General features: G+C 32.8%; 1 protein-coding gene across 1 annotated transcript; it reads left to right on the forward strand.

The window, feature by feature from the left end:
- The first annotated feature begins 5,506 nt into the window (after nt 1-5,506).
- LOC137408058 (uncharacterized) lies at nt 5,507-27,298 on the forward strand. The gene is made up of 8 exons (XM_068094447.1): nt 5,507-5,673; nt 7,270-7,429; nt 10,772-10,964; nt 12,944-13,140; nt 14,096-14,266; nt 18,402-18,510; nt 23,613-24,329; nt 26,704-27,298. Exons 1-8 carry the CDS (start codon nt 5,507-5,509, stop codon nt 26,835-26,837), a joined length of 1,848 nt encoding a protein of 615 aa, XP_067950548.1. The 3' UTR covers nt 26,838-27,298.
- Nucleotides 27,299-27,993: the final 695 nt, after the last annotated feature.

The raw sequence follows: 27,993 nt of genomic DNA on the forward strand, positions 1-27,993 counted from the left end.
ACTATCAATATTCATTTACTACGCAATAACAGTATGTTTCGCAAAATGTGTCTACAACGGTCGATCATAGAAATAGCATGTTAGCACGCATGTTTGCAATAGCACGTTAAAGGAACTGTAACATACATTTAAATAGTCTAATTCAATACAAGTTGTTTCCTAACTGACATTTTTATTTTTGTTATTTTAAAACTAAACTTGCCCTAATAATTCAATGAATATACAGTAGCAGCTAAACTAAAACTAAGCAAATCATTTTAATATTTTTAACTTTTGCATTCTTTTAAATTTTGCAAACCAAATATCTTTTATATTTTACTTATGTTTTAATGATCACTATTTTTGATTACTTTGGTTGAGCTGGCCCTTTTATCAGTAGAAGCTGTAATGGAGGTCATCAGAAATTATTATTTTGCTATGCACAGGCTTCCCATAATTTGCAACATAAGCTTTCTGCGCATAATTATCTTGCTATTCTTTAGGGACCTTATAGTTCACAACACAAGCTATATAATTATTATTCGTCATACCATATAAAATGACACCTTACCACTGTTGTGGACAAAACAAAGGAAAACTTCGGCAAAGGAACACTCGTCCTCACCCATACTATGCTGTTAGTATCAATAGTTTTGCTCATCTGTTTGGACAGAAAACTAAAAATAGGTAAAGAAAGTTCATTTGGTTTGTTCACTCATTTGCTTTGTTTGTGTTTTATGTACCTACTGTATAGCTGCACTCATTATAAACATTTGCTCAGTAGATTTATGGTCAACAGAATAAATGCACACAAACACATTCTAAGCATCAGTCAATCTTAATTGCCAGTGCATAAAATATGTAACAAAAACCTTTTTAAAAGATTGTCTAGTGTGAGTTGTTTTGACAACTTTATACAACTTCGTTTGAAATTTGTCTAGCCGATATCTTCAAAATTTCCGATAGCTTGCAATGATTAAATTTGGTCTAGAGGATATCTGATTTACCTGACACACCAGCAAACTTTTGCCGAATTTCTTTGATCATCAATGATGGAAAGCTGTCATTATTGGATTTTTTTCATCAGGTTTTTTATGTTTTCAATAATTTTTTAGCATATTATTAGTGGTTCCACTGTGAAGAAATATTAAAATTCTTTCATGGTCAACTGCTTTGGATATCTATCAACTCATCAAGATCTACCGCGTTGACGTGAACGCATTAAAGACAAGATAAGAAAACAATAAACACAAGATACACGAGAAACACGACGTGAACACATTGACATTGAACACTGTAAAGTATAAATTGATGTTATAAGCTGTCTAAATAATATATAATATAAAGTATTGTAAATAATTGTCCTACTGATAGCTGATTGTTTGTTTGCAGTATATTGACAGCTATAATGCTTCAACAAAATGAAAATCTTGCTGGCTCTTGTAATGTTTGTGACAACTCTTTGCTTGTGCATGTCACTTTGTAAAGTAATTTCTACTGAATATTCATTTGTCGCTGTTGTATGAGGTTATTCTCTTTTATATGAAGTTGTGATGATGAATAATATTCATGATCTAGTTTAAATTTAATCCAGTTTTTCATAAACAAAGTTTTCATCATAATGTTTAGACAACTCCAAATTCTACTGATGTCCCGTTTATTTACATAGTATTATTTGTGTCAGTTGCACAAATTTCACGCTTGATTCTAACAGCATTTCAATCACCCTTTTTCCGCTGTAGTGATATTTATGATGCAATCATTTATTATTTATTTCTACTTCTGTTGTTACAAACCCTGAAAAAGCTGATGTAAGCTCGAGCAATAGGCAGCAGCTTCACAGTTGTCTACATCATTTTGGGTAATTATTGGCACTTCTTGTTCTTATCAGCGTATTAATGTCACACTGTTTAGTCCATTTTAATCTTGAAACATCTTAGCCGGCAGACGACTTCAAATAACATGATTCATGGCAAATGATAGAATTATGCAGATTTTTCGAGGAAACCAACTTAAATCTTGTGCAAATATATTGATAAGCAATAATTCATCTTGATTTAGTAGTAACTACCCTATTGCCTGTGGTGTTCTACCAGAGGAAAGCAGTTTACATTTGCATATCAACCGGTTATGATAGTTGGGAAAAATTTTATTTCGCTAGTTATTGTGGTTGTTTGTTTCTGATCCCACGACCAAACAGAGCGAAGCGATTGGTTGGGAGATTTATGATAAATGCACATGTGCACACAACTCCCGAAAACTATTCATCAACAATGAGACGAACCCTTGAATCAAAATTTCATCAGCAAATTTTACCATCGTTTTGTAGAGTAATTAAAGTATAATAACAATACAAAACACATACAAACATATTTAAATATGTTACCATGTCTTTGCAAACCGTCGTTATTATCTTAAAACTTACCCATCTAATCGGATTATACACAAATAGACAGATTTATTTGGACGAAAATCGTTATTAAAACTTGTCAAGCCTCCCTTTTATAAAAGTTAAGACCGAAAATTGAAACGCCGAGCGACAAAGAATAGAACGATTAAATCGTGCGCATTTCACGAAAAAATAACGTGCACTTTTCACCAGTCTATAGCATTGTCAAAGGTTTCGGTGATTAACGTAGGAGTACTGAAATCGTTTCATTTTTGCCGATTTCAAATTAACTGACATTTCAGACACATTTGAGTACTTTGGTATTCTAACTGATGTCCAACGCAGTGTAAGTAAAGGATATGACGATGATATTTTTTCTAACGATTTTTATGAGATTACGATATTTAATTATAAGTTTGGATATTCTTCTTGATACTTCTTGATATTGTTAGCTATGACGTTTTGAAATGTAAACAAAATTGCGCATTGGTTTTCTATTATTACTGTATTACTATTACTAAGTTTGGATATTCTTTTTGATACTTCTTGATATTGTTAGCTATGACGTTTTTAAATGTAAACAAAATTGTTCATTTGTTTTGTATTATTACTGTATTACTGTATTAATAATATTGGTTATTCTAATAATATCAGCGCATTTTACTTCTAATATTGCATTTCTCCTATTGCAGGGAGAGAGATATAAACATATAATCTTTTCTTTCATTATTGCTGTTTGTTGTATATAATAACACCCACACCCAGTACGTTACAGCTACCATTGCAGTTATCCTATTGCACTGCAGTGTCATTTGACTACTAATATTGCATTTCTCAACCATCAGTCCCCTTTCTTTTTTCCAATATCACTTTGGTCGTGGGCTGTATGACAGTGGAATTTCTAGTGATATAATATGTTGTAGAAAAATGCTGCTTGGGCATAATTAAAAAACTATACAACTTAAAGTACTGTAGCAGGGAATTTATTACGAGCTTTACAGAGTTTTCTTCTAGCGGGATATTTGTGCGGGTTATCTTTGCCCAATGTGCTGTGGAGACTATACGCTTTCATCTGTTATTGTTGTAATGAAACCTGAGTCGGAAGGGTTATTATAAGTTCTAAGGATAAAACAAAAAATTATCGCACCGCCTGACTCAGAGCAGTTTCATTTTATAAGTGCTTTCCGGTAATACTAGGGAGAAGTTAGCCTAGCAAAAATTTGCTGGTGAGTACACATATTATTGCATCAATTTCTGTAAATATATATCATAAATCTTGGTTTGAATGTGACAACTTGAAATACAAAATACCACTGAAAATATAGCCTTGATGTTATTGCAAGGTGCTACACTTGTTGGTATAATTATTTTCTAGCTAAGCTATTCACTTTGTCCTTGCGCAATTAACTGCAGAGGTTACAAGGAGTTCATGACTATCAGGCTGCTCTAGTGTAATACACTTAATATAAGTTTCTAACCCTAAGGCTAAGTGTGTTATTAGTTAAACAATTTTGCCCGTACTATCAGTTCATCCGCCTTTCCTTTGATTACTAGACAATATCTAACAAAGCTACTACTGTAGTGGCTGTACTAATGAGTTCAGTAGATATTTATAGCCTAGGCCTGTTGTGCTGCTGTTAAACATTTCTGTATAATCTATAACTAAACATAGTAAATATAGTTTCAGTGTTTGATAGGAACAAACTATGAGCTCCTCGCTAGTTTTTCAGAGGCTGCATATTGTTTGAGTAACTCTTACAAATGAGCCCATAGCTTTGATAGTGCTGACCAGACAAATGATAATTTTTAATTAGCACCTATAATAATACTCTACAAAACTCAAAAATAAATTGGTAAACTAACAATCATTGCGATACAGGTACGCGAGCTGATCGCCATTGACCAAAGCTGTATACATTGTGTTGTTACATTTTATTATAGATCATAAAAACTAAATCAGTATTTCGTACTTTTTTGCACATGTATATAATTACAATAATAAAATACGTGTTTTTTCACCGTATTATCATGTTTGAGCGTTTTTCTTAGTATGCTACCAGATTAATTTGTATTTAGGTATTTCATACATAAAATTGTCATAAAATGTAAATAAATTTACATACAAGCTCATTCCCAGAATGCATCAAGCTCATATGTTAATATATGACTGTCATAATAAACACTTCTTGTTACTTTATTTTGGATAAACACAAACAGAAGCATACACAGCAGCTCACGCTTCTGTGATGCCGGATGCGATCTGATGCCATGTAGAACGGATGCCATCTGTTAGAAAAATAGTAGCCGAACACTCAACAACTGTTGATCTACTTTAGGCTTAGTACACCTTAAAATGGATATTGAGGGCTCTTTTAATTGTAAAAATTATGGTTGCCTTTGAAAATAACCATCATTACCGCTGCATTGGTTTATACCTATCTTTTATAGTTTTAGTTGTGTCGAAACAAACCTAGATTCTGTCAGCAGTAAGTAACTTTGTTTTATCTGTGATATACATGTATAAATACTTTCAGTACTAATCTTATTCTCAGAACAACATGATGTCATAATGTTCTCAAAAACAAATCATCACATCAGGCTTCAGTTTTGATATATAGATGTCCCATACGCAAAACATGATTTATCTAGCTGCATGAATAGGCTTAAGGCGAGGCACCACGTGATTTTAGCTATAAAATAAACATACACTTTGTGAGTATGTATTTGGTATTTGCCTGTTATTTGCGATCTATGATTGCTTATAAAATAAACACCATCAATGTTACATGTGGTTAACGTATGTGGTTAGTCGAATCGATTATTGATTCTGTCGTCAATAAGCTTTTTTTTCTGGCATCCAACAAAACTTTGGAAACTACAGTTTATCTCAGAACTATTGATTTCATTATGTTGTTAAAGACAGTCATCACATTGAGATACAAAGTTTATATATAAGAGTCATCTAGCTGAAACAGTATTTGCCTTGCTGCTTAAACCGGCCTAATGGGTGGCAACATGCGGTTTTAAGCCAAACAATTCAGACTTTACATTTTGAGTATTCATTAGGTGTTTGTCAATGTAGGCTCAGGCTTTGACTTAAAATATTAAATTATACTTGTAGTTCTAAATAGGGCTAACATGGATGAAATTGTGCCACCTGCCATTGAATGTGGGTTCTGTTTGAGACAAGGAGTAGCTCTGCCCAATCCACGTCAGCTTACCTGCAACCATGTACATTGCCTTGCATGTCTGACTGGCTTTTATGATGAAAATAACATCCTGATATGTCCATGGGAAGACTGCAGGTATGTTGCTAGGTGACAAAGATTAGTTATACGGTCATGTTTAAAACAGGTAAACTTTGCGTATTACATTTAGTTAACAACTCTGTGTGTCAGTCTACTCCTAAAATAGAATCTCAATATATTATTCTGCTATAATTTGCTTTGTTAGGCGCTAGCAGGCACTGGCTAAACACATTGACTTCAAATATTGACTCAGAGCTGCAAGCTGTACAAAGAACCAACTGATAAGAGCCCTTGTGCAAACAGACCGATAGAATCCCATTATGCCAACTTGTCATTTCAATGATTAGGACTTCCAGCTAGACGAGCAGGGTTCATGCTGGCTAATGTAAACAATCAGATACAGTGACACTTCCCTAGTCGCGTAGACCATGTGTTAGTATTTGGGATATAGGCAATACTTGCAGTGAATGAGAAGAACCAAGTTACATTTTTTTAAAGAATATTAAACAATAGTTTACCAATGTACATGATCACAAGTAAAAATTAATGTCTCTGTAATCAAAACTGGCTGATGTGTCTCTTTCATGTTTTGTAAATTATGAAAAAGCTTAATCTATATTTGTAAATGAATGAGATAGAGTAACAAGACAAGAGAATATAAACTACCAACCTTTATTAAACCGACATTGTGTTTAAAGACAAAAGTTGAAGCTATCATAAGATTGATACTCCTTGTTGAAAAGCAGAAGTGGCTAACGACTATTACCTCATATCACACTAATTTGGTAAACTTGGAGTTCCAGATGGCGAGTAGGCAAAGCAAGGATTGGAAGTCATACATTTTTGTTACAGTTCATCCTATTATTTCATAAACAATAAAGTATTGTAAATTTTATCAATGAAATAGTGCGGGCATGTTGCTAGGAGACAGCATATTAACATTGCTTTCATGTTTTTAACCCTTCGAATCTTGGCTGTTTTTGTCAATGTGTCGGTAACCCTGGGCAATTTGTCTAACGAACCAAATTTTTTAAACATTTAATAAATAAATTTTAATTGCAACCAGTTTACAAACTTCTTTATCTACTTCTTTGGTTATAATAAAATATTTTATTAGTGCAGTATCGCGAAAAAATTCGATGCGACTCATTTGTTGGTAAATGACAAATGATTGTGATGCAAAATGAGAAATTTATGCTACTAGTTAAAATTTCCTAGTTTATTTTGAGCCCTCAGACAATGATGAACATGTGGTCAATAGATATGAACCCTTTGTAAATGTGTTTACAAGTTTTTAAATTGCTTTTAAAAGTTTGTAAAACTTGTATAGTTTTAGCTCTAATAATGTTGAAGTACTTATATTCTGTCTGATGGTATTTGATGTAGTTGCCTGACTTTTTTAACCAGTGCCACACTAAATATCATCTTATTATGAACAATATTAGATATAATTAATAAAAATTAAACGCTTTCAATAGTTAATAAATATTCCCGGGGTTACTAACACACATTGCCCAGAGAAGCCAGTGTTCAAAATTTTGATAAATGCTAAGGATAAAAGTTTGCTCTTCTAATAACCTAAGTGATAGCTGCTAAAATAATAGAAAGTTCTTTGCATCTTGACTCTTAGCTGTGATAAGCTTGATGTTGTAGAGTGGTCTGTCAGGTACCACTAGATAACCTGCCATCATATGATGTAACAAAGGATAAGCCAAGATCATGCGATCCTTGTGCAAAAAAAGGAAAAGACAATCAACATGCATTTTCATATTGCCCACAATGTGATAAGATTCTCTGTGCCCGACATCATGAGGTAAGGAATGCTTTAAACATTATGTTTTTACGATGTTGGAATCTTAACATGTTGAAACCTGAATCAGTTGTTGGTTTTTTTTTGGGTTGTGTTGAATGTTTCTGTTGGCGAGCTTTTTGTTGTGATAGTCCATTTAATATTTTCAATATTGTAGGTTGTTCTGTGGTCATGACACTTAATGTTGTAGTACCATATTGCACTTTGCATGTGTAATTTTCAACATGTAGATAAATTTGAAAAACATGATATTAACCTTTAGTACTTCTTAAATATTAAACTTGAAGTCTTTAAAAGTATTGACAAAGTGGTTAAAGGGTTAAAGATGTGATTGCGTCAAATTTTAGTTTATTTTAAAAGAAAATAATGATTTTCGTCTATCAGTTGATATGTTGTTGGTTGTGTTAAGCGATCTCATTGTCAAAGTATTTGAAGAATAAAATCAACAAAGATGGAATGCGAAAAAAACAATCAAGATAGAACAAATGTCCAGACTTGCCCTAAATGATGTAACTAGTGATACAACCTGTCTCTATCTCTCTTATTCACATTGGTTATTTCGATAAAAGTCTCGTCATACGCGTCTCTATTGGCATATATTTTATTTTGTGTTAGCTCATAGTGACTAGAATAAAGTTTTAAATCCAGCTGGAGATGCATTATTATAAATTTCTCAAACGCCCCAAACAAAACACTTTTAAAGCTTGTCATCTTAGCTTCTTTTAAATGCTGTGTAAACATCTGAATACCGACTACCAATTCTTATGACTACCAATTCTTTCGGTCTACAGTAATTAGGTTGTTGAGTTAACTTATTTCACTGCGGCCTTTGTATCAGCGGATTTTTCAGTTGCTACCAACACTGGAAAATAGTTACTAGATGAAATAAGCTAGCCATATCTTTGAAAAGAAAATGTTCGAATATATGGCAAAACCATTTGCATCCTTAAAAACGTCATGTACCGTCAATGTTATCTAGTTATCTATTATTAGTATCAATTTGTAGAAAAAATTTATTGGTCGCATCAGATTAGTTCATTCAAATACTAAACAAATGGTTTCATGAGTTGGTTAAAATATTGTTACCGTGTTGAAATGAGTGAACTACCGAGATAGTGAATGTAACACACCAATTTCTATGAAGTCAATTACCCCATCAATTCTGACAAAAGGTTTATAAAGCCATCCTTGCCCCTGGTTGGTGTTTTGTAGACTCATAATGGTCAGCTCATAACTCATACTTGATTTGTTGGCTCAAAACGTCCAATTTGAGCTGTTTTTGAAAAATATTCCAATCTACTGCGGTTTTGTGATGGCAGCGATTAGCTGTTCGTTTTTTAGCTTTTAGGAGCTTGTAATCACATTTCTACATATTTTGCACTTACAACACATCGGAATAAGTCATGGTGAATATTTGGATATCAAATAATTGTAATGTGTTTTTTATTGCGAGTCAACCTTTAAGTATAGGTCAGAGTGAGAAAACTTATTCCGAATTTTCAACTTGTTTTACAAAAGGCAAGGAGATTTAAATGATAAGTACTATTCAAACGATAACAGCAGTAATCTTGATTTTATTAGCTCAATTAAAACAACATCTATTACACAGGTATCTAAACCAATTCGGTCGCAATCTCAGAAACAATGGTAAATTCCCAAATCACGAAATTGAGTTATCCGACTTTGAAGCTGCACTAACTAAATTTATATTATTGGCAACAATTTTTGCAACACATGCATCCAGACTGGTCAAAAAGTGATCTTTTTGAATCTGAAGCCAATTTAGTCAATATAAGTATCCAATCCTAAAAAATTCCCTTTAAAACCGTTGCTATGCAAAACAGAAAGTACTGAAAAATGGCATCTGATAAAAATAATTGATTCTTTTCTGCCAATTTTAAAGATATCTAAGACATTTTTGACACTTTTAATGAGTTATTTGGTGTTACAACTAATGGAAAAAGCAGTGAAAGTAAAGGGTATGACGCTGATATTTTCCTAACAATTTTTACAAGATTATAATCGTATTTAAATATGAGAAAAATATTCTATTTTATATGATTGTTGAATGATTTAATTATAAGAATAAGTGTTTGAATAAATACATGATCGTATTATGTAGTGTCTGATAGTGTGCAATATATTACTGTTAATATTTTTTAAGGTGTTTTTGGTGATACTATGGCTGTGCCAAAATCGCGATAATGCCAAGCCGTTTTTAATATCTGGAAAATTAAAAATGAGTAATTCATCGTCTGATAGATATACAGCTATTTCTCTGACAGCAAACTAAAATCTGTTTAGATTTTAAAACTCAGCATAATTTTTTGTATAGAATTACAGAAATCAAGGTGATTGTCATAACTTATTGATGTTTGTTGCTACGGTGTTTTAAAATGCAAACAAAACTGTAGATTGGTTTTTGTTTATCAAACTTTAACTCCAGTTTTCTCAGAACTATGTTTCCGCACTAATGGTGAACGCGCATTTAGTTTATTTACCATAACATCTGCTGTAATTAAGCTAAAATCCAACAATTTTTTTGCAACATAACTGTGAAACATTTCTCCTACTGCTAGTGTAGATAACTCCAAATTTCATGCCCCAACTTAACCATGATTTCTGAGATCATGACCCATATGACTATTATTGAAAAAGAAGATCCATTTGTCAGCACATTCTCATCTACATTGTTGTTGTCTATTGGATATGTAAAACAACAGTTGTATGAGACTTTTTAATATGTTTCATATAATTTTGCGTTTCTGTCTTTTTGTCTTTTAAAACTTCATAAGTGCATGTTTTCTCAAATAAAAACATATGCATTTCTCTCTATTTTATTTCTTGTTATCTAACAGAAGCTGCAAAACTTACAGAAAAAATTGGTTTTATATTTTGAAGGTGCTGAACAAGCTGTGTCAATGTAAATGGTTAGTTAGCAAGGGGTCAAACTTTTAACTACCTAAAGCTTTCAATGATCTGAAGATATAAAATTTCTAAGATGCTGGGCATGATATGATGATTAAAGTCATTGTATTAAACTGTAGACTTTTAGTGTCTATCTAGATAAGATCGATTTGTTCAATGATCAAGGCAATTCAATTTGAGCTAAGGTCCCAAAGACTTATATCTTCAAACTGTTCATGACAATCAGTGGTGTAATTAGTAAATTTAGCTTTTGGTAACGCATTTTCATGTTTATCTACGCTTGACTCTATTGTTAAAACCTCTAGCCATTGAACTATATTGGCATTAATCTAATGAGATGCTGTGTATTTAATTACTTATGCTTTTTTGAGAACAGCCTTCAATGGTGACAACATGGTAACAAACTTTATATTATAGTCTCATCAGGAGTACCAGGAAGAGTTTGGTGTGACTCATCTAACCATAAACATGGAGCAGTATGAACTACTGAAAATTCAGCAAAGCAAAGTCTGTGGTGATCATGACAACAAGCCAATCAGTTTGGGGTGCAGAAAATGCCTAAAGATGAGTTGCACTGGATGTGTCTCTTCTATGGGAACTTGCTCCGAGGGTAAATGGCTTTGCCTCAAAATTTTGCTCTGCGTCGCATAATTCACATTGAATTCTTTTTAATAACATTGACTGTAATCTTGTAGCAAAGATTTTATCCTGTAATTGTGCATTATCTTAGTGGTAAGTAGTCTATAATAAAGACTATAACCATTAGATTTAAAGACAAAGCTTTGAATTGTAACATTTACATTATCTGTCTTACATAATACTTAGCGATGCCACATAAACTACCAACAAACGAATCATATTGAGTTTTTTTTGATATCCCTCCGATAAAAATTGTTGTGATATAGAAGGAAGTTTTTAAATATCTTTAAAAACGGTTAAAATAGAAAAGAGATTTTTCGTCTGATGTCCTGTGCAAAAAATGGATTTGATTGGTTATCTGTTGGTTGTTTGTTGGATTACTTACAACATTTGTAAGCAGAGTCATGTAAATGCCGGTTTTAGCTGTTAGGGTTTCAGATACACCCCACCCAAAATACCGCGTGTTAGGGTTTAAAGAATTAACCCTTTGTCTGGGGAAGCATTAAAAATGTTGTTTATCGGTTGTGTTAACAAGTTGCGTTGGAAAATTACTTTAATGTTCCTTTTGGCCGACGTTTATAAAGCTGTCGCCTACTAACCTTAAACAAATTATCTGAACGCTAATAAGTTTTAAATATCATCAACGAGATACTAGTCGATAAATTACAATATGAAACAATTATTTGGGAGGCGTTGCCTTGTGCTAAAAGCTAAAGAATTTGCGACTCTTTGAACTTTGAAGAAAATCAAAGTTTGAAAAATCATTCAATATCGGCTCGACTTTCAAAACGGCAAAATAACAATTTATTTAATCCTGTGACTGTTAGTGATATTTGGTCTGATCAGTACAAAATACTTCAGATAATAAAAGTGATATAAAATTTTAGGACTTTTGAATATACCGAGAGAAAAGTGATCGTTATTGTAGCTCGCTCGGCTACGATGTCGCGTTGGACTCTATCGAAAGGAGTGCTTCTAAGCATTCCATACATGGACAAGTGTATATAATTGTAGCTTTTTTGTAATAGTACATATGAAATGGATAGTTGCGTACAAAAGTTTTATTTATAGAAATAATAATTCAGTTTGAGTTATGCATTTCCATAAAAAAACCGATGTTATTGAATTTTCTAAAATAAAGTACTTGACTTTTGAGTGTTTATGCTGGCTTTAACCCCTGCATTAAGGAAGCCATTGCAAATTTTTGAAAGTACAATAAACATTTACAAACTTTTTGAAATCCGGAAATAAAAGGTGTTATTTTGGCATTTTCTACTTATTTTACCCTCATTAATTTGAAAGGTATCCTGTTTACAGCATAAGCATATTTTGGTCATAAGCAACCAAAATATGTTTCTACTGTAAATAAATCAAATCAAGTTTGTAACATGTTGTAAATATATTCTGCTCATTTATCATTGATTTTCATATGTCCCAAAACCAGCACAGTTATGCAGAAATAGGAAAATAATTTGCTGATCATGTAAACATTTGTGTAGAGGTATGAACATGGCGCACAAAGGGCAATAGACACAAGTTTTTTAGACTGTAAACCTGATTTTACTATTGCCTGCAGTTGTTTATTCAATCCACTCATCATCTGTCAGAGTTTATTTCTATTGTAGCCTAATTTTGAGAAAATTCTTCAGATATTTTTAGCTTCAGTTATCAGAAAATATACATTTAATCCACTTGTTAAAATGTTTTATCTGACTTATAATAAAACATTAAACAGTTTTTTTTCTGAGCTCAATTAACATAGCTTAATCGTTGATTTTAAATTTTTTCTGATATGTTCAACATTTTAATTCTTACAACTTTCACTTTGACTGACGCAACAGGAACATTGCTAGAACATTCAATAACTTGTTAAAAAAGCAAAGTTGATTTTATATGAAGTTGATATTGTATGAAAGCTGAAAAAATTACTAATTTATCAGTTTTATGCAGGAGAGCACCATCAGCTGATGTCATTAGATGAACTTGTACTACTGCTAAATGATGTAATCAACAAGCTAAAGAAAGAGATTATTGAGAAGGAAGAGGGTTTGGAACAACTCTTCAAGTTCACCTCTCAAACACTTGCTGAGTATGACATGGAAACAGCTCAGTCAGTACAAAAGATACGCAAGAAAAGAGATGAGCAGGTTGGACATTCTAGGAAATGTATCCTCCAAGATTAGATTGAACATGCGCCTATTTTAGATGGTGACATAACAAAATAATTTTGGCAGCTAAACTAATACAAAATTGGTCAAACAATTCAAACTTCTCTTCAGGTATTAACAACTAGTAAAAAGATTATCACCCCTGAATATTATTTAGAGTGAAATAATCATCTGTTTTCACCCACATTATTCTTGCTGGATATAATTTAGGCATTGTTTTAAAAAGATTGTTAAAGTTAGGCTGCATTCCGCGACATTGGTTTAAATGGTTAGAGTTCATAGATATCAAACTCATTGTCAAAATAAGTCATATATAAAATATTAGAGTTTGCTTTCAATAAAAAATAAATCTTTAAAGCGAGTAGCTCTATACATTTAGTTTTTTTACTTTGTCACCAGCTAAGGCAGAGTAGAGCCACTTATGGGATAAATCAGATCAGTTGAATTTATGATGTAGTTAGTTGCATTATAATTGTCAATAAAAACCGTTTTGGTCCTTATATTTTGTTCAATATATATAATTCAATTAAATAAAATGTTTAATGTATCGAAGTTAATTGTCTTTTCTCTGCATGGTTTTTGACCTATATGGTGGAAGAGAAATATTTCTTTTCCAAATTACCCACTAGAAGTAACCCAATAGAGTTATTAGGATTTTTCAACTCCGTAAAATAGTTAATAAAATGTTCTGAATGCCCGTAATTTTAACTATATGATTCATTGGTATTATAGTACTTCAAGTATTCCTGTACAGTTGTAGGTTGAATGAACTGAATAGTTTTTCATCTACCTTACTATGACAAGATTTGCTTTCTGGTAGTCAATAGAATAAAACACTTTTATGCCTATTTACATTCCATGGTATTAGATCACGTCACACCATATGCTCCCAATTGTTTGTATAGATCCACTAAATAACAAATCTTTTTTGTAGATGGAACTACTTACTTGGAAATACAAGCAACTTGAGGAAGATTTCCAAGAAGCTCGGCTAAAGACTAAAACTTGCATAACTGGTTTTCTGGAAGATAAAATATTGGATAAATGGAGCCAGTTGAGAAATCTCAGACATAAATTGCACTCCAGGGCTCAGCATTCTCACCAGGTATGAGTGAGTTTTTGAATAGGTGAAAAATGTGAGCAAATTTTCGCTTACTTTTTAAAGTTTGCTAACACCAGTATTTAAATTAATACTTGTATAGGTAATTTATTGATAATAAAATTAGCATCATGCCTGTTTTTTTTTGTGGTGCAGCTGCAAAAAGTTATCACGGTAAAAATGAGTAAAGTCAATAGTTTTGAGTCTATAGGTTTTGGTATTATTATATTACCAAGTATTGAGTTTGAAAAAGAAGGGCATGCAGCTCACTTAAAGATTGACTTGCAACAAAATTCGCATTACAGGTATTTGGTATCAAAAGATTTACCATGCCTTACTCTATTGCGTTGTAGGTGCCAAATAGGTGGATGTGTGATTAAAAGCTCTTAAAAGCTAAAAGAACCCAACAGTTAATCGCAGCCACATGAGACCGCCGTAGTTTGGATTCCCTCCCGAAACGGCTCAAATGGGACGTAGTTGTGGTAGATGGTTTCTGTTTGCACTTTCATGCAACCTTATTCGTCAAAATATGTTCACAAACAAATCTCACACATTCAATAAAACCAACTAAATTGTTTTTGCACGTCTGTTTTATCATCATTGTAATGCTGTCATGTTTAGCAGTGATATCTTATAACTTACCGTGAAAATTGGTTTAATTTTTTAACCTTAACTCGAGGGAGTACATATCATTGTCTGATAATCATGACGAAACTGTTGGTCACCTGTGATAATCGCAAAGTGCTGCAAAAATTATTTGCGAAGTATTGGATCACATGATCAGATTACGGTTCGCCAATTAGATCAAGCTGAAACAAAACTGTGAAGTAGCGAGCATCTATATTTGGTGTGGGGTCTTCAGTAAAACCCAAAGTGTTTGTCATATACTAGTGCTATGATAAGTTTTATATTGAGCTTTTCATTGGCCTTTTAATTCATGTAAGAACATCATGTGACAAGACAATAACCAAATTGTAATGACTACGTCAGACAAATAAACAGATTCCAATCTACGGCGGCTTTTTGTTTTTGAGCTTTTAAGCGCTTGTAATCACACTTCCACCTATTTGGCACCTACAACACAATGGAGTAAGACATGGTGAGTCTTTTGATACCAATAACTGTAACATGAATTTTGTTGCAAGTCAAACTTTAAGTACTAATTTGCTACTAAATTATCTTTTATTTTAGCGAGCTGTTCAGAAAAAACTTAATATTTATCGCTTGTACATATAAATTGTCCGGAACTTTTCAACACAAAACCTAGTAGTTGGCTTCAATGCTAAACTAGTCAGCTTAAAATTGTATGATCATTAACCCTTTAACAGTACAAAATGTGGTGTAAAATGAATACAGGTACTCTTTGGGCTCTTCCCCAACTCTTGTGACCAGCAACTTGAGCAAACTCTGAGTCGGAAGATGTGTCACTATTACTATAGATTGTGAAATTATTTTTATTATTGTCTAATACAAAACGTCCCTTAACTTAAATTGTACTACTGATGAATAGATATTCAATGGAAGTTCATGGATAAACAATTTGAGTTGCTTCTGTACCAAACATGTAATTAGTCTGATACAGCTGGTAATTGTAGCCAAAGAAATGCAAAGGAAAATGCAAACTTCAGCTCAACGTGTGCAAAAACAAGTTTTATTTTGCATCAACACAAGCAAATTCTTTTTTTCATTTCATATAAGCAAATCTAACATAGGCTAATTAACTAAATACTTGCTGATCAGAAATGGCTACAACAACATCAGACTGGATCATGAATCTTTTGACTATAATCCAGCATTGTTGCTAGTATAATCACACAGCTCTTGCAACATATTGAAAACTGTACATTCAATAAAGGTAATCATCATTCAATATTAAATGTGTACGCCAGCCATGACAGTGTTTTTATAAACTTACAGTGTTTGACCTTAGGTTACAAAATTCTATAGTGAAGGAATTACCAGACAAAGACTGATGATAAAGACAATTGCACTAAGTAAAAATAAAGATTATGTGGAAATACTTAATATCTATGACATTTCACTGAACCGTAGACTAGTATTTGTTTACACATTTTTGCACCTGGAGGAAATAAGCAAACAAGGAAAGGTTACAGTTGAATGTACTAGTCAAAACTTCACACTGTTTAAAAAATTTCCAATATCAACTACAGAAAGACAAGGAATGAACTAGCGCAGCTCATTGTAAAAAGCCTAAACTTATGTATCGAGGCCTCAAAGTGGTGCAAGCAATTAACGATGGAATCTTTGAACAAAGGGATCTTCTGAACATGACACTGTTCTTTGAACACCAAATATTGGCATGGATTCATACATTTAATGTTTGATAAGAACTGCAACTTATTTATGATGATTCAACTAAATTATGTGTTAGCTGCACTTGTTAGACATATTAGCAACTCAATAAGTCCTTTGATGAACTTTCAATAAAGTTAGCTTATTGAATGAGTCAAAATTTGAGAGACAGACCAGTTCTAACAATATGAACCTGATAACAGAAAATATGGAGTTGTCCGTTTAGAACATATTTGTTACTGATTATTGATATAGATCAACCCAAACCGTTTTATAAAATGTGAGACTATTTTTTGTTTAGATTGGACACACCATGTCTATAGATAGTTGAAAGGGTTTAGATCAGTGCTCACCAATATAGCATAATATAATCTTCCCACAAAAACTATTTTCGCTTGTTAAAAAGATAATAAATATGTTTTATAACTGAAAGATGTCTGCTATGGATGATTAATATATATATAAAAACCATATATAATATGCATCTATATATATCTATCAATATATCAATAGTATATCAATATGCTATGCTTATATAAGCTGACCATATGCTATCAATATTATACAATAATATATCAATATATAATCTATCATAATATGCATATAAGATCCACCTATATATAAAACATCAGTATAGTAAACATTCTATAAGAGGGCAATAGTTACAATCACAGACATTAATATGTATTATGACAGCTCATCACTCATAATTGCATTTAAAGTTATTTCGACCTCTAAAGGGTAATTAAAATTATATAAATATTTCACTTAAACATTTTCTGTCACCTGCAAATTCATACTAATTACTGCGACCGCGTAGCATAATACAAAATATGTTCTATCCTAATATACCCTACTTTGTCATTGATTGTCGGTTAGTCCATGTAAACTCTATGCACTATGTGCTCTGTATTTTTTGCCATCTCTTTAATAATAGTTTGTTTCAAAGCCTCATCAGCTCATTAGAATCGACCTTCTAAACATCATATTTAATTGATAATGAAAGATTTCCTGGACATTAATCTAGAAGGCGCTCCATTAATGCGGGTATTGGGATATAGTATGCTGATTTCCATGAGTTCAAGTCCTGCGCAAAACATTGTTTTATGGACCACTGTACTACCCGCTTATTTTATTTCCTAAGTTTAACGGTTTCAAACATGATGGCAAGTATGGCAATCTGTTTTAGCTTTCTGGTTTTAGCAGAATAAAAGTTGCAATAATAAAGTTAGGCTTACATGACATATTCAAGTTACCAAACTAGAGAAGCTTTTTAAGAGCAGACTGAGAGAGCTTCATGTTTTGTGTATGACTTGTTTATTGTTCAATACAGGCCCTCTCCAAACAATGCAGTCAAACTTGGCAACTTTAAAAGTTTTATTTTTCAGATAGACAGGCATTTTTCTATTTAATCACAAACTCAAGAACGCCTCTTCGCAGGTGTTAAGAGCATTTGCTTCAACTGATTGGTTCATTGATGGTTGTCGTATATGCAGTGCAACACTTTGTGCCAAAAATTTAATTGGTATTGCATGAATTTTAATATGTTTTAGCAGTAAGCCTTAGGCTATCAAGTCGAGGTTATCAAATAAAAAACAATTTTAGTCTGTGAAAAACTAACTCCCTGGCAATTTTCAGCTTACGGCTAGAAATTTGTGGAAATTACCAAACTGCGAGTCAAGTTTGGGCCATAAAAGATATACCTGAAAATTTCTTGATGTGTTACATGTGTTTGTGAATGAACAAGTCTGATAGATCTTAAGCTGTAGAATATTTTACTATTTATAATGGATTTAGAATCATTGTGATGTTTCATATTGTTCTACAGTGTGACATTGTCTCAAGCTACAGTGATACTAAAAACACCATACAACAGCTGGTTGATGAAGCTCTACCATCAATAGAAATACCTTCACTCATCAAAGTGAAAGACAAGTGTAAGCTGTTTTACACTATTACAAATGCTATTAGTATTAATTAACTAATTAACTAATTTATACTAACATATATATACTAACATTTTTATACTAATAACCTTATAACATAAACGCTTTTTAACCTTTTTTAGCTTCGGTAAACCATTAATTACTCTTACTCAATTTTTATTTTACTGAGACGATTAAGTTTTTAGTATATCATCATAATCATCATAATCATTCAATTTATCATTCTCATAACTCGTTATATTAAAAAAAAACATTTAAGTTTTCTCCTATTTTGCAATGTCAAATAATTGACTCCATGGTATAATTGATACCAAAATAATCAGCACTAAAATCTACATCAGCTTATTCGACAAAAAAACCTAAAAATGTGATGCAGAATGAGTTTAGACTTTTTCAGCACTTTCTGCTGACACCGTAAATGACAAGCTGAACATATTTCAAGCTTCACAGGTTATAATTAATAGACTTCCTATTGTTTATGACCTTATTTTTATTATTATTATTATAATGTTTTGTTACAAGATCATTTTTCTCTGCTTTTTGTCTAGGAGTATACTAGTATCCAGGAAGGTTTACTTACTTCAGATATCCAGCACTTTCCATTCATAGTTTGGCAGATAGTAACAGAATGGATAACTGTGTATTGTCGATTTCCTTCCTTGTTGTTATTTTTTGCTTAGAAAAAATAAATAAAGTAATTTCCTTAGTACCACTACTCAAGAGATAATAATCATCTAAACTCAAAGGTGAAACTTCTGAAGCTGTAATGAGTCTGAGAAGGCAAAGAAAAAAAGTTGTTAAAAGCATTTTTGCAAAATGAAACTACGTACAGTTTGCTGTAAGGATGTTTTCTGTGAACAGAGTATTTTTCCTGTTTGTAAAGGTTTAGGAATAATAGTCTATTTTATTGTAAAATATATTGTAAAAAATACAGTAAAACTGAATATGCATGAAAACGAAACAATATATACATGTATAATATGGGTGTGTTCATAAAAAAATGATGACACGGTGAGAGTTATTTGATGCCAACTACACATGCATATTTGCTCCCATTATAAGTTAGTTGATGCAGTATTCATCAGATATTGGTGTTCAAGCCCTAGGCTCATCATCAACGGCATCATCACTCACAAGCCCTTGACTGTCTTCACCTTCAAGTAGCAAATATGATGAGTAGTAAGCAACCTTTTTGCTTTCAAACTTCTCGTACAGCCTAGAAAAAAATTGTGCTTTAGTAGCTTTTCAGGGTAAATACCTGATAACAAATTGAAAATAAGTAGTCTACTGCAGCTAACAATTGGTAATACAAATTGCAAATATTTTTTGATACTGTAGATATAAACACAGAAAGTCATGAAGATGATTACTGTGGTAAGTGTCCCCTATCAGCCAATATTAAAGCCTCGTGGTTGGGGCTAGTTTATAGTAGATGTTGGGGTTGAGAACTATATGCTTGAATAATTGTGGGTTGAACAATTGGATATAAATGAAATAAGCAATTTTAATTATCTTGTAGTTCTACGAGGAAATCATAAAACTATTATTTATTATGGGGTAATAGAGTGATGAGTTCATGCTGCAAAAAGATCTAATTTTTATTGGATTGAAAATGTTATAATCATGTGTCTCATGAAAAAATCCATATCTTACACTGTTAGAATTAAGTTTGTTAAAATTCACAAGAAAAATTTCGGCTTTTTATCGTTTTTTTTCGGTAAAATTCTATAAATAGCCACATAAAACTTACTTTCTTCCATCAGAAAATTCTCATTTTCTTCTTAAACATTACTTTTGTTGCTATTTTCTCCCTCTGAACTGATTACCACATCTAATTCACTTAAAAATTTTGCCATCGGTCGGATAAACCTTTTCCAAAATGGCGATCAACAAATTTTCAAAACAGTTGATATCTATCACATAATTTGTTAGTTAAAACTTTCTTTTCCAATCACATGTTTGGTATCAAAATGATGCCCAGACTCTTAAATTTCGTTTGGTGAATAAATAAAACCGATGTACCTAAACAGCTAAGCAATAGAGCAAATCAAAGTTTAGCCCGAAGACTTCGGGAACGGGCCCTGGCGAGCACAACTCTTCCCGAAGTGATCGGGAACAGTCCTGAATGGGTTAAAAGTTTGAGTGTGAATGCACATACAATTGCCTATTCTGTTTGTTCAGCCAACCACATTTAATATTCCTTTGCAGATGTCATCTTGTTATATATTTATTTGGTATTAGTGTATCATATTAGTAACACAAAACATGTGTATAACATAATCAAATGATGGCCATCTAATTAGTTGTAAAGTATGTCTCACCCTTTTAGGTATTAAAATCCACATTCTGATGCACCATTAGATCTAATGGAACCTTGCCATTTTGCAATATTTCTTATCAAGTGCGAAAATTGTATTTTGTTATGACTTTTGTTTTTCTTTACATGAATCATTTAAAATAAAAATGTTTTTCCACAATATTTAGTTTGTTTTTAAATCTTTAATGAAAAAGTGTATAAAACTTAATTAGCTTCATTTTAAATAATCTTTCATTATCAAAGGGTGACAAATTAAAAAAACCATGCATTTTTTGTAACATTCTAGCTAGAACGCTAAAGAAATAAGCTTTGCCAACGTTATCATAACATTGTTACAGAACACTCCTATTGAATATCTCAGCAATGTTTCAGGAATGTTACCTGGAACGTATGTGCATAAATGTATATGTAACATTGACATGCAACATAACTGGAATGTTTGAGTGTTACATAATTTTTACCTTCAAATGAATGTATAAGCGATGTTAACGGATTGCTACTTCAGAATGTTGTATGGATGTTTGCACTCGATCATTCTAGAGCTGGGACATTCTATATTAATGTTCTCTACCAATGTTATGATAACGTTAGCAAAGTTTGTTAATGCAACACTCTACCGAACGATGTGATAATATTTTTGCACAACATTCTGCACAATATTCCTGTGACATGGTTTGAACATAATTCTACAATGATCATCAGATAACGTTTGTAGAACACTATAAAATTGTTTGCTTGGAATTTATTTTTACAATAATATTACGTAACATCCCAAAATGTTGTTGTTAGTTGGGATAGGCAGTATAATTGGGATATAAGACAGCATATGGATCTGGTTTGACTTAGACTTAAATAAGGGAAGCAAACCTGAATTCAGTGCTACACACTATATTTATCATAATCATTATACATTTACTAAGTCTTTACGATATATATATATATATATATATATATATATATATATATATATATATATATATATATATATATATATATATATATATATATATATATATATATACAGTAATACTTCAACTTACGAGTGCTCCAACGTATGAGAAACTTGAGATACGAGCCAGCTTATAGGCAAGTTTTAGCACTAACATACGAGCCATGTTTGAGATACGAGCACTTGAGTCAGTTGCCATGTATGCCCGAGGTGTTTTATGAGAACAGCATCACTCTGTATTTTTCAACTGCTCAGGTTATACTGTTGTACCGTGTTTTTGTGCACGATTTTCTGTGCAGAATTATGTGAATTAAACGTACTGTGCATAGACAAAAAGTTTGCCAGTAAATGAAAGATAATACAAAGAAAAAGCAAATGATAACAATTGATATTAAACAGAAAAATATTGAAAACATACGCGAAATGTGTATGCGTGATTGAGCTAGCTCGGCAATATGACAAAAATACAGAAATTCATAATTATCAAACAGAAGGATTATATTCAGGGCATTTAGTTCGCAAAAGGACTAACCATAGTTTCTAAATGGTGCCGCGATCTTCACGACCGCTGATGGCAGTGGACAAACAATTGGCCGGTGACAGCGTAACTGAAACGATGCTATGTGAAAAGGCCGGCGCTATCTATCCAAACTGTTTAATAGACATTTGGACAAGCTGGCTAGTAGTCGTGCATTAACCAATTGTGATGACACCTGTGTTCGTCCTAATCACAACATGTTGCAAAGGCGACAAAGGCCAACGTCCTTAGTTAGGTTTATCTTAAAACACCCCCTCATCCTGAAACAAAAAAAAAAGAAAAATTTCTCGCTAACCGGCGAGAAACTTCAAACTATGAATGCCGAAAAAATTTTAATTACAATTAGTTGAAAATGAAAGTTTGCTTTTAGGTTTGCTTTTAAGTTTGTCTTTTAACACTTTGATAAAATCCAAATTTATCAAAGTCAAATGTTGTCACGAAGGATAACTTATATCTCCCTCTCTGGCAAATGCGAGTGTTAACTGCTACTGTATGTATTTAATTTTACATTTTAATTATACACATTTTCTTGCATTATTTTTTATTTGCTGTTTTTTAAAAGCATGTAGTACGTAAGGACAATAACCAACATGTTCTTTCTGTTACAATATCTTGTTTTGAGTGTTTTATTTGCTTTTTTAGAGTATGGAAACCAATCAATATATATTTAATTGTTCTATATATAAATAAATTGCACCAACATGCGAGTAAATTGACATACGAGCTCAGGCTCGTAACGCATTAAGCTCGTAAGTTGAAGTGTGACTGTATATATATATATATATATATATATATATATATATATATATATATATATATATATAAGTACTGTTGAATTTTTCTATGCCGAGCCTTAGAGATGGCTATACATGGATGCCATGCTGCCTTGTGATTAATGTAAATGTTTTGGAGCATCAGAGTAGCTAAAATAATTAATTTGAAATAATGACAATAAATCAATAGTGACAAGTTTTTGAATTAGTTTTTATGATCAAGCTAAAATGTAGAATAATTGGTAAAACACTTCTTTTAAATTATTTTAAAATAAAAAACTATATCAAAAAATAATAAAAAGACGTGAATTTTTTGCCTAAACGTTTTTGGAAGCAGGTTCTGAATAACAAAAAAAATTTGTATACTTCAGAATTACAAACTTTGTATAAATACAATTATGACGGTGCAGTCTGAGGGTTCACTTGACTTGCATCTTCATATCCACTATTAGTGCTCACACTCAAACATTATTTATTGCATGCATTATTATACAATGCATTTTCCCTTATTCACAGGTGGTAGCTGTGAGGTAATGCTAGAAGTTGTCTCCACCGACGGGTTTTTAATTGATGAGCAGCTGAAGCTTCGACCTTCTAAACCTCTTCCAAAGTCCCTCAAACTCCTTTACACAGTCTCTTTACCATCATATCCTTGTTCAACTAAAGTCTGGAACTCTCAAATATTAACTGGAATGAGGAATAAAACAGTAGCTACAATTGACAGCAACTACCAAGTAAAAGGCTCATTCATTACATTCTACAACTACTCTGGGGCAATGGAGGTCTACAAAGACAGACTATATACAACAGTGTATGGTAATCCTTGGACCATCTATGTGCATGATCAGCAGGGAAAGCAAGTCACTTCCTGGACTCACAATGACAATGATAACATTTTCACAGGACTATCCGTCACTTGTGATAAAGTAGTCGCTCCAGACAGAAATAACAAGCTTCTCATCATCTACTCACTGACAGGGAATAAACTCAAAGACGTTTATTGTCCTCAGCTTAGCCAATATTTTGTCTCACTCTGTGTTTCAGGATCAGACAAGGTTGTTGTGTCTGACTATGGCTCATCTCAAGTCTGCTTGATAGACATATCTCAAGGTCAGCTGCTTTGGACTTGTAAAGATGTTCCTCATCCACTAGGTATAGCCTCCTATGGAGAGAGATATGTCCTGGTGGCAGCATCTGCCAGCAGCACTCTGAGAATCCTGGATAGTTCAACTGGTTGGTGTATTTATAAATGATATACAGAATAGGTGTGAGCAGTTGTGCTGATAAATTAGCTGTACAATCTAGTATTTGATAGATATACTAGTAGATACATAGTGTTTATGTAAACCCATGTAATGCTACCCTGACTACTTTTCATAGTGAAATTAAACACAATACATAATAATAGAGAGCTCTGATAGTCTACTTGCTATAGACTTAGTATCAGCTCATGATTTAGAGTAACTGTATAATTTTCACTCTTTCTCCATAATTAGCCAATTGTTTAGGATTTGTCTGCACACTCAGTATACTATCGCTGATCAACTGAATATCATATAATTTACTAGTATAATATCCTGTGCCATCATCAGGTCTCAAAGTTGTACATAAAACTATGGATAGTCCTGCTACCAGATGGGAAATTAGAGGCACATACAATGTGTTCCAAAGGTGTGGAGGGACATAATTTCAATGAAGCAAAACAAAAACATTTATAATATTAAGTTTTTAATGAAGAAATTGCCTTTTACTTTATTCTTGCTTATGATAGTATGGTAAAAAAAGGGCAGTGGTTCTTTTAATGCTACTATAAACAATCTAAATAAAACTAAATTAATTTGATTTTCGGTCGTTCTGTAAATTCATATTATTTCATTCAGTAACGCTTGAACTCAATGTTAGACAAGCCCACCTTGTCTGGCGGCTTGTTTAAATAAAATAGATTAAGTGTAAAATTATATTCATAATACAAATACTTTTATAAACAAGTTAACTTTATTTTGTCAATGAAGCTTGTATAATTGCTTGCTTACCCATATCAGTCAGTTTTGTAACTGCTGTTCACTACTATAGTTTCTATCAATATGTTTACTCTCTGCCATTGGCTCCCCTGATAGCTGGTATTTGGCACCATGCCAACCTTCCTGTGACTGTAAGAAGTAGCATAATATGAGCAGAGCCATATAGTTTCACAGAGTCCCGTGACCAAAAGCCGGAAACAAAAACGCTTGATTCCAAACAAACCCGATCGACATACTGATCTCGAATGGAATATTCTTACCTCGCTCTCAACATCTCACTCTTTTGCATTTACTTTACTTTATTACAAAAAATCATTTGTAGTTTCTTGTAGGGAATTTTGTCTTTTTTCAAATGGTGTATAATACAACAATCATTTTCAGAGCGACTGCCAATGGGAGTAATTTATGTTGGTTAGTGTTGCGGCCTCTCCATTATAACTTATATAAAACAATAGTGGGCGCGGCTTGTTTGTTTGGAGCCGTGCGAGCTCCGATATGCGCATCCGTTAGCAGCGAAACTCTGTGAAGTTATAGAGCTCTGTACTGGCAGAGTCATATAGCTTTAAAAAGTCTCGCGACCAAAACCGGAAACAAAAACGTTCGATCCTAAACAAACCGGATCGACATACTGATCTCTAAGGGAATATTCATACCTCGCTCTCAATACCGCTCTTTTTTGCATTTACTTTACATTTTTACAAAAACGTTATTAGCAGCTTATTGTATGAAATTTTGTTTTCTTTCAAATGGTTCATGATACAACAATCAATTTTAAAGCGACTGCTAATGGGAGTATTTTTTTGTTGATTAATGTTGCGGCCTCTCCATTATAACTTATATAAAAATAGTAGGCGTGGCTTGTTTGTTTGGAACCGAGCGAGCTCCCGTATACGCTTCTGTTGGTCGCGGGACTCTGTGAAACTATACGACACTGGATATGAGGAACTAGTTATTGACAATAAGTTCGTACTCTAGTCAGGTGGTACTCAGTCTATTTTTATTCTGCAAGATGGGCCTTTGAAAGGGCAGCCCGTCTAGTAAGCTGAGACCTGCTCTCTAACAATGAGGCTAAAGCTGTACTCTCAGCTTAGTGTAAAAATAACTCAATAAAGTAAGGCATAGCTGAGGAAGTGATTATGTTAAAGTATGAAGCTTGTCATGAATAAAACATAACTCCATAAGGTAGGGCATAGCTGGGAAGCGATAATTTTGAAGTGTGACTTTGAACGGAATAATTTCTTCTAATAAAATGTAATGAAATAGCGAATAAAACTTGTTGGAGAATTGTTCTGCAGCCATGGAAGCGGTTGCAGATTGTAGCCTTAGAACTTTGATGAAACATTTACTTTAACCAAGCAGTCTTTCAAAACACCCCAACTAATTAGCTATAAGGAGCATTGGTGAAGTTCTTTGGCAGTGCAGTGATTGATATTTTTTCTTGCGGAAGGATAACTCTTCGACTAGCTTTTCTAGTTAGTGACTGAAGAATACAGTTTAAACCTTCAAACAAATTACTTTAAATTATATTAAACAGTATTAAAATCAGGAGTATGCTGAGACTGTTGATTATACTTATTATATTGTAGGTAAGGTAGTCTCACAGCTGACAGACAGCGCTATTGAGAGTGGTTGGGTGTATGACATGGACATATCTGGAGACAGACTCATTGTAGCTAACTGGAATAGTAATAACATAGCAATCTTCCAGCTACAACCATAGCTGTTGCTTCATCAGTCTGAGTTGCTGCCATCTCTTTCTTATAATAAGCTATAAGCTACTCTACAAATACTAAGAGAGATGTACCCACGTTGTGTGAATGGTTGATATGTAGCTGTTTACTGCTCAGGAGAAAGACTGATTTGCGGTACACAAAAGTTTAATGTTTCCATCATCAAGAGTTGTCTTCCTTCGCCTTTACTTTGCTCATTCTGATTGGTTGGCTCATAAATAAAAATTGTATTTTATAAGATTTTTTGACTCATGATTTGATTTACCAGCATAATGATTAATAGATATGTGAATATAATTACACTACCTTAAAGTAAGCTGATATACTTTTGATATTAGTACACGAGCTCATTAAATTATATTATATGTCAAGTTGACATTAGAGCAGGAACGAGACCAAGGAATGCAAGGTCGGGCCAGACTCATGGTCAGCACTGAGGGCCAAGATCGAGTCAGGCCGGGTCAGCACGCGCAATTTTTTATTCATTTAAGGTTAAGAGATAGTTCTATTACAGCCTAATGTTGTGACATCAATAACCTATGATAAAAGAACCCATTATCACACTAATCATCATATTTTGTGGCTTGGTTTATAGACTGCAATCTACAATTTATGGCTAGACATTAGTGGATCAATGCTATTCAATGAGTGATAGATTAATGGCATGACATTGGGTAGAGTGTTTTATTACAGATTTCATTTTCAACTGCTATTATAATCAACAAGAAGAGAGATTAACCCTTTAGCGACCGCGAGGTTACGATGGAAAAACCACTAGCGTACCAGCCAATAACTGGCACGATTTGAGCTTTCGACATGACCGCATAGAAACTGCAGTAACTTACATCAAAATTGTGGCAGTTACATAAATTGACATGCATAGGAAAGCTGAAAAATTTATTTACAAGCTGATGCTTCTTCTATGTAGATAGCTTGCAAATATTTCCCAACAAAAGTCTCAATTTGCTGAAGCGATGAATTTTTTATTTTTGTACGTCATTTTTAATTGTATTTTTCTAATTGATAAAGGCAATTGACAGTTTTGTCTAAATAATTTTTGCATAGATTCATATCTTCACAACAATTTGCAAAAAAACTGGACGTCAAAAAGCATTGAAAGTGTAGATATGAGCTCCGTTACAATGC

This window comes from Watersipora subatra, chromosome 11 (genome assembly GCF_963576615.1).
Source record: "Watersipora subatra chromosome 11, tzWatSuba1.1, whole genome shotgun sequence".
Taxonomy (NCBI): Eukaryota; Metazoa; Bryozoa; class Gymnolaemata; order Cheilostomatida; family Watersiporidae; genus Watersipora; species Watersipora subatra.

Coding starts and splice junctions, on each gene's coding strand:
- LOC137408058 (XM_068094447.1), top strand. CDS start 5,507: ATGGATGAAATTGTGCCACCTGCCATTGAATGTGGGTTCTGTTTGAGA. Junction 5,674..7,269: donor TGTCCATGGGAAGACTGCAG/GTATGTTGCTAG, acceptor TTGATGTTGTAG/AGTGGTCTGTCAGGTACCAC. Junction 24,330..26,703: donor AATCCTGGATAGTTCAACTG/GTTGGTGTATTT, acceptor ATTATATTGTAG/GTAAGGTAGTCTCACAGCTG.